The 8,403-nt window shown below is 55.1% G+C and overlaps 1 protein-coding gene across 1 annotated transcript in view; it reads left to right on the top strand.

Annotated features, from left to right (window-relative positions):
• Positions 1-8,403, top strand: part of EML1 (EMAP like 1) — a 207,151-nt gene continuing 198,748 nt past the window's right edge. The window contains exon 1 of the mRNA XM_031935739.1: positions 1-1,380. Within this exon, the coding sequence (XP_031791599.1) occupies positions 1,353-1,380 (28 nt within the window). The 5' untranslated portion in view covers positions 1-1,352. The remainder of the gene's footprint in view (positions 1,381-8,403) is intronic.

The raw sequence follows: 8,403 nt of genomic DNA, 5'->3' as shown, positions 1-8,403 counted from the left end.
TGGGAGGCCGAAGCATGAGAATTGCTTGAGCTAGGGAATTCAAGACCATTCACAGCAACATGGTGAGACCCCCCTCTCTACAAAAAATAGTTAGCTAGGTGTGGTGGCGCAGACCTGTGGGCTCAGCTAGGGAGACTGAAGCGGGAGAATCACCTGAGCCCAGGAGGTTGAGGCTGCCGTGAGCTGTGATCGTACCACTGCACCCCAGAGTGACCCTGTGGCAAAAAAAAAAAAAAGAAAGAAAAGAAAAGAAAAGAAAGAAAGAAAAAGAACAGACTTTATTTTCACTTAAAGATAACTCAAATGCCAGCTCTTCCAGGAAGCCCTCCTGGAGCTCTCGGATTGAGTTTCTCTCCCTTCTCTTTAAGCCATTTCACTCCCTCTGGTCTCTGCATACAGAACTGGGTAGACCTAGAGCCTGGTGGAGGGGGTGGGCAGCAGACTCAGCCCTGGGGTGATGCCTCTGGGATCTCCAGCCCTTGGCAGGTTCTGCCCTGTACTTTGTGGGGACCAGGGGAGGGGATGGATTGGCTCTGAGCCAGGTACACAACAAGAGCATACTAAGAGCTTGCTGGAGTGCATTCTTTCAACCAGTATTTCCTGAGCACCCACACTGTGCCAGGACCACATGGCTACCCCGGGGACCCCGTCTCCATCCCCTGTCGACCCTCAACTCGTGGCTCACTCAGCACACAGTAGATGCCTGAAGTGCTGGCTGCTGTTGGCCAAACAATCAAAGGCAAGGCATGGCCCTTCCTGCAGCCTTGGAGACAGACAGCCTGGCTCCAGATCCTGCTCACGCCCCGTAGGGACCCGCTGGCCTTGGGTGGGTCGCTTAACCCCTCTGTGACATGGACACGATGGTCGCGGCAGCTCTGGAGCGCAGAGTGAGATGATGGGTGGCCGCACTTCACATAGCTCCTAGTCCCGGCCATGTCCTCAGTGGTGGTATCACTTGTTATTCTCCTTCCCTAAATGTCCATAAATGTCCCTTGCTGGCTGGGTGGAACCGTTTCCAAGGAAAACTCTTTGGAAGGAGCTGGGGTCTTGGGGACTGACCAAGCACCTAGGGGTACAGTGGCTTCTCAAGTAACACCCTGGGGCTGCCCCAGAGAGGCCCTGGGCGGGGGAGGGCAGTGCCCAGATTTATCCACCAATCGCACCGGCTGCTGGCACTGAGCACACTCTTATCTGCCCAGCCCAGCATGGGGGGGTGGCCAGGCCGGCCGGGGCGGGACGCTGCCTGGAGCTGGACACGGAGGATCCCCAAGCCCTGCTGGGTGGGTGACAGCCGCTGAGGCTCTGAGTGACCCTGCAGGCTGGTGGCCAGCCGGCCGCCCATCTCCCACACCATGTCGGACGGCGAGGGCCCCTCAGCCGGTGAGTGGCAGCGCTATATTTACCCACCATGGCTCCGGTTGCAGAGCCAAGGCCGCCAGTCGCCGAGGGCACTGGGGCCCCCACAGGCTGCCGGCAGCTGTGAGCTGGACCCCCTTCCTCCTTGCCCAACACCTGGGGGGCCTGTGCCGCTGGAAGGGGGGAGCTTGACTTTAAAGCTAAGTTCCGCTGCACCGCTGACTGCACAGTGGAGCCAGTGCAGGAAGCTGTGCCTGATTCAAGCTCTCCCAGGGCTGGCAGCCGGGGCCAGAGCTGACCCAGGACAGAGGGACAGGGGCTGTGGCGGGACCCATGGGTGGGCTCAGGGTGCCGTGGGCCGCTGGAACCACATGCAGATGAGTGTATGTGAACATTTATCGGCAGGGAGAGCACACAGCTTCCGTCTGATTCCCTAAGTCGGAGACCTCTGGGCGTTCTGAGTCCCTGGTCCAGCAGCACCAGGCAGGCCCTCTGTGTGCCTCATATCCTCTAGGTTGAAAACGGCCAGGGATACAGGCAGGTGGAAAGGCGATCAGATTCTGGGGTCTGCCCACTGCCCTCTGCTCTGCCTGAGGCAAGAGGCTGTGGTGGGGACTGGCCACCCGTGTGCCTGGCTGGCTGCCCCCCGCTCCTGCCAGTTTCAGAGCCAGCCTTGGCGGAATGGGGGCTGGGGACAGCCGAATCCAGGGGTTCCATGGGGGACTCTGGAGTCAGGCTGTCCAGGTTCAAATTCCAGTTATTTCACCTCCAGGCTGGGTGATCTGGGGCAGGTGACTTAACTTATCTGAGCCTCCGTGTCCCCAGGTAAAAATGGAGATTGTGGTCCTAACCCCCTGTTGGTTGTGAAAATTAAATTTATGATATTGTGTGAAAGCACCTGCTGGTGCCTGGGGTGCACTGAGAGCTCAGGGCCCTGCTTGCTGGCAGCAGGTGGGCACCCCGGGCAGCAGATGGGCATCCCAGGCAGCCCGGGCAGCCAGGTCTGGGCTCCTCTAGCAGGGCCACCTTCGTAAGCCACCGATTGTCGCTGGCACGTGGATTCACTCTCCATAAAACCCCACCTCGGAGGCTCTTGGGACACATCAAGGCCTCCTGGGGGATGTGGGCGGATTGTGGGTGACAGCACTCTGCAGGTACCCTGTTACTGATGAACAGTCCCAGCGCCTTGGCCTGGCTGGGTAGGATTTGGAACAGAGAGTGTGAGTGTGTGTGTGTGTGTGTGTGTGTGTATGTTGGGGAGGGGTACATTGACAGAAGGGACCTGACCTCACCTTCTTCCACTGGGTGCCAGTTGTCCTGGCTGCCAGGAATTGCCCGCCGGGGCCGCGGGAGCTCCGGGAGCCAGCAGACAGCTCTTTCTGGCTGGCCCTGCCCCACACCTGACGCTAACCCGGAATAGCTCTCCCCCTCCACCAGGGACATGGCCCTGGTTTTAGCAGCTTGTAAAGCCACCCGCATGGAGATGGGTATTTCAGGAAGGCTAGGACAATATTTAGCCCATCGGGGCAAAGGAATGGGCGCTGAGCGTGCATGTGTGTGCGCAGCCTGGAGGCTGAGAGGTGATGTGGGCCTCGCTGTCCCTTCCCCGTTTAGGAGAGGGTCAGCCCGGTTGGGCTGGGAGGTGGGGCCTGGATTCCAGGCTGGCTCTGTCTGCCCTGGTGGGCAGGTGGCCCTGGGCAGGCTCCGGGCTTGCTTTTCCCATCTATAGAATGCCACGTGAGGTCTTTTGTCTCTAATATGCGGGTTTGGGATTCAACCTGGCTGGCAGGAGTAAGGGCGGCATCTTGGTGCAGGAGGGTATATTTACTTATGGGTAGAAGGGGGCCAAGGAAGGGGGCCTTTTGGAGCACACAGTGTGAAGTTCAGGCCTTTCTAGGATTCCTGCCCAGCAGCAACCAATGGTTGCTCCAAGGACACTGCAGTGAAATATTTTCACCTGTTTTCAGTAACTGATCCCCAAGCCTGTGTCGGCAGTGGGAACATTCTCAGCTCTCCACTCGTGACCGGTGTGACCCAGGGCAGACTACTCAAGGGCACTGTGCCTCAGTTTCCTCATCCATTAAGTGGGGACAATAATGGGACATTAACTCCTCAACGTGCAATAAGGATTAAATGGCTAACAGCATGTAACACACCTAAAATAATGCCAGGCTTATTGTTAGTGGTTATAGCTGTTATTATTTCACCAATAAATAAACAACCTAGAGAGGGAGATGAGGGAAGCAGAGGACCCGCTGTGTCCTGGACACGCTGTTCTGTTTATTACCCGGAGGTGGGGACTATCAGCTCCACCGTGTAACTAAGAATACTGAAGCTCAGAGAGGCACACGTGAGGTCACCCAGCTGGTCAATGGCAGAGCAGGGGTTCAAACCCAGTTCCCCGGAGCCTGTGAGCACAGAACCCGGGTTAGGCCCCTCTTCCTGCGAGTCCCACCTGCACACCCAAGGAGGGTGAGGCTGGCTATTTTGTGGGACTTTTTGGCTGCTGAAGAAGCAGCTCTCATTTCAGGGTTAGCTAGCTCAACAGTGCCTTCAATAACTTGCAACCTGTAGAGAAAAATGTAGTGCCTTGTTAGGGTGTCAAGAGATTTCTGCAGAGCAGGAGCGCAGCAGGAGGTGGCTGGCCCCTGGATTTATGGCTCTGTGCCTGGGTGGGTGAGCTGGGGCTAAGGTTACCCGGGAGTCAGCACCGTATTTATAGCAGGAACTCGCCTGCATCAACTACCGGCCCACACACCCTGGCCAGCAAAGGCGCTTCCTTTACAGTTGCCTGCATTCTAGGCTTGGCTCTGTCTCTTAGGGGCAGGGTTACATCACCTGACTAAGCCTCAGTTTCTTCATCTTTAAAATGGGGGGTTCATCAGTTCTCTCACTGGGTCTGAAAATAGGACCTGTAAGTGCACGGCACCTGCCTGGCATAGATGGGGCCTCAGAAGATGCCGGTTCTACACATCCTGGGTCTGTTGATTGTCTTTTCCTGCCTTTGACCTTGTGATTTACCCATCTCCTGTTCTGGCCAGAATCTGCAGGAAGAGAATCCAGGTCTCTGTGCTATTAGCTGCCCCCATGCTTGGGAAAGTTTCCAGCAAAGCAGCTTTACAATCCTAAGCACCGAAGAACTGGCTGTTCTGTTTTCAGCAGAGCAATGAATGCAGGTCCACAGAGACCAGGGTTCAAATCCCAGCTCTACCACTCCCTAGCTCTGTGGCCTTAGGTGAGTCACTTAACTTCTTTGAGCCTCTGTGACAGATGGGCATTTGTCCTGCTGCAGAGGGTATGGTAAGGACAGACCTGTAACCTGCAGGAGTGCTCAGCCAGCAGAGTGACCCTGTCTCTCCTCCTAAGTAACCCTCCGCCAGTCCCACTGCCCAGCTCTGAGCCATAGTCACCCTGTTCGTGTGGTGAGACATGGCTGCCCTTGCTGGTGCCTTTTGTATGTGCGTGTGCTGGGAAGTTGTTCCCCTGTCTTTATCACCTCCCTCAATGCCCTGCAGCTTCTGATTCTCACCAAGACATTCAGCTGGGTGAGCTGACATCTCCCTGGCCTCCCCCAAAGGCCCCCAAGAACTTGGCTCTCCGAGTACCTCTCTCTGCCAGAAGTCAAGGATGGCTTTCCAAGGATAGGGCCTGCAAACATTGGTGGGGCCACCCAACTGCTCACGCAATTCCCCCTGACATCCTAGAACCCAGACAGCACCCCAGCTTTTTGCTCCCCCAGACCTCACGGTGGGTCCCTCACCAGGGACCAGGGCAGTGTCCACCTTCTCTTCCTGTCCTGGCCATCCCCAGCTCTCACCTCAGTTTCTCCTAGAAGGCCCTGTCCCCCAATTTATGCCATCCCTGTCCCTAAGGAGGTTGCACTGCTCTCTGAGGAGGGGGTCCTGGCACGGTGTCCCTTCCCTGGATTTCAGGGCAGGCAAGTGCTGGAAAGGGTATGAGATGCCTGGAGTGGCCCTGGGATATGGGAACACCCCTGAGATGACCTGGTGAACGGTGCCAACGTGGTTCCCTGCCCTGCTCGTAGGAGTCCCAAGCTGTACAGGCCTGTCCAGGTGTAGTGGGAGCCTTTGGTGCTGAGTGACCCAGGGCAGGCCTCCTTCATGTGTGACCTCAGGGAGGTTATGTATCAACCATCCACAGGCCAGCACACGGCTCTGGACACATGCCCCGAGTTCTCATATCAAGTACCCCGCGGCTCAGCCCCTGTGAAGGGCTGGGCCTTCCTGGGTCACTCTGAGGGTCCAAGCCGGACTCCATGCCCTGTGCCTTCTGGGTGCCTGCACATAGGGTGGTAGCAGGGCATGAGTCCCTGAGGAGCAAGAGGCAGTTTTATGTGACGTCGGTGGTTGCTAAGGCTGGAGGCAGCAAGTGGCCTGGGTTTTCACTTCCTTTATGGTTACTGGCAGGTTCATCCCTTGGGGATAGGGAGCCAGTGAAGGCTCTGGAGCCGGGGATGGAGGATACATGGCTTGCTTCAGTGAGGTGGGTGGAGGAACTGGAAGGAGGATCTGGAGGCCCAGAGGTCAGGGAGGAGGCTGGGGAGATGGGAGGGTGAGGTCCATACAGTACAGGAGGGACCCGGAGAAGGGCACAGGGAGATTTGGCAACTGCTGGGGCTGGGTTGCTGGGAGGGTACAGGGGAGACTAAGCCTGATACTGCTGCCCCCGTTAGGAGGGTCCAAAGGACAGACTGTCACCTTCAGGGCTCTGTGGGGTGACCTGGCAGTGTTTCAGGGCTCAACTGTAAAACCTGTGGCGCGCATGGAGGGCTGGGTGAGAGCCCCCCGGCGCAGAGGGCTGGGTAAGATCCCAGCCCCATGTGCCCTGGCCCTGGACACAGGCAGGCCCCTCTCCTCTCTGAGCCTCGGCGGTCTCATCTGTAAAGTAGAGGTGACCCTGTAACCTCAGGGGTGTCGTATGGGTGGTCTCCAGGCATGAACCTTTGAACAGCACTTCAGGTGTGCCAGGCACCTGTGATATTGAAGGACTCAGCCTCAGCAGCATCCAGCAACCTCTCACCAGAGGCTGGGCACGGGGTGGGGACACACAGGAGGAATCCGCAGCTGGGGAGTCCCCTTCAGTGCCCCTCACGACACCCCTACATTGAGGTCCACACCACACTCCTAACCCATGGGATCTCCATGTTATGGAGCAGGGGAAACTGAGGCCCGAGAGAACGAGAGACCAGCTCAGTCACCCAGCAAGGACGTGGTGAGCTGGGGCTCAGGCCGGATTCCCAGGCACAGGTCGAGCCCCTCCAGCACTTTCACCGAGGTGTCTCCCACTTGTCCCATCGTCCAGGCTCAGTGGAGGCCTGCCTCCCCCAGGGACCCAGGCGCAGTGGAAGCCTGCCTTCTCCGGGGAACCTTCCCTGAGTTCTGCAGCCCCTGGGGACCCTGAACCCTTGGAGCACCCATGCCCTGATACCCTTCTTGGGTAGTAGCTTTGAGTGGCACCACCCCAGACCGCTACCCTTCTCACAGAAGTTACGAACTGTGGGATGTTACAGGCATGTCCAGGTGTAGCTGGAGCCTTCGGTACTGTGTGACCCAGGACAGGCCCCCTTCTGAGTGTGGCCTGAGAGATGCTGATTTGTTAGCATCCGCCCACTTATCTGCTACCCATTCACAGGCCAGTACATGGCTCTGCACACACGTCCCAAGTCCCAAGTCAGGCAGGGCCCAGGTACCTTCCCAGCCCTGCACTCACTTGGCACATGAACCTCCAAGCAGCAAATGAACACATTCACGTGACTAGGGGCCCCATGCCAGCGTCGAAAGTACCCTCGCAGGCTTTTTCATCTATGACAAGAGATGCAGGTTAGAAATGCAGCTTGGAAAGGAAAGCTATCCACTTCTGTTGTTTTAAAGTATTGGGTCAATTCTAAGGGAGCATTCTTGAGATAGCAAGATAGCTTTTATTTTTTATTTATCATGCTTTTAAAACAAAATTTTAAAAATTAAAAACAGCTAATGGTTGCAAATGCTAACAGCTTTTGCATTTAGCATTTGCAACCATTTCACTATTTTTTTCTTGAAATTCACACAGTCAAAATAAAATATAGGAACCGGTTGCTGAGGTAGGTAAGAGGCCGCCTGTAGATACCCATTTCAAATTTCCAATTTTTGCACTTTGATTTCAAAATTTTGCCTTCATCAAAACAGCTTCTTTGGTTTTTATTTTGTTTCCTACTCTTTAAGTCAGAATGGGATCGGGATGCCCCGGCATAAACAAATCTCAATGGCTCGATGCCACAAAGGTACACTTCTACCTTATGCAAAGGCCACTGCAGGTCTGGTGACGTCCTCTCCGCTCCCAGGGCAGGTCCCTGCTCGGTGGCCCAGCATGATGCTTCCGTAAAGACCCATGTTTTGCCAGTCACTGCAGCCAGCTGAGAGAGATGGCGACACAGCACCAGTTAAATGCACCCACCAGGAAGTAACCCACCTTGCCACAACCAAAGTTACACTGGCTCCAGCAAGTCACATGGCCACACCAAATGGCCAGAGGACAGGATGTGTCCCTCCATTAGGAACAGTAGTAATTTCTGCACCCCTTCCATTGAGTTTTCCCCCCACCAATTGACTGTTTCTTTGTTTGTTTTTTAAGTAATCCATTTTCATTATGAAACAGAGCATATTGTGTGAGCTGTGGTCAACAGGCATCCAAAAGGTAAATCATGGGATTTCTAATATACAAATCATAATGCAAGGAGCAAGAGTTTTCAAAACATCCCTCCCTCCCATGGACTTGCATTTGCATTTTAAAGCACAAAAACAAATTTCTGAATGATTCGGTCATCACCTCCAGTGAGGAAAAGCATAACCAAGAACAACATTAGCCAGAAATCTCTTTTGACTTTTTATTTGTTGAGGTACAAAAGAGGGCGTTGGAATGAGTAGGCTGTGGAATCTGTTTATTCAGTGTAATCCACAGATCCAAAAACTGAGATAGGAGTTTAGAAGGAAATGATTTTTGAATAATACTGGGGGAAATTATGAGAAGAGCATGTTTCTTCACTCTAAT

The sequence above is a fragment of the Piliocolobus tephrosceles genome, chromosome 6 (genome assembly GCF_002776525.5).
Source record: "Piliocolobus tephrosceles isolate RC106 chromosome 6, ASM277652v3, whole genome shotgun sequence".
Taxonomy (NCBI): Eukaryota; Metazoa; Chordata; class Mammalia; order Primates; family Cercopithecidae; genus Piliocolobus; species Piliocolobus tephrosceles.
The sequence above is the reverse complement of the archived record's forward strand: the minus strand, read 5'-3'. Positions and strand labels throughout refer to the sequence as shown.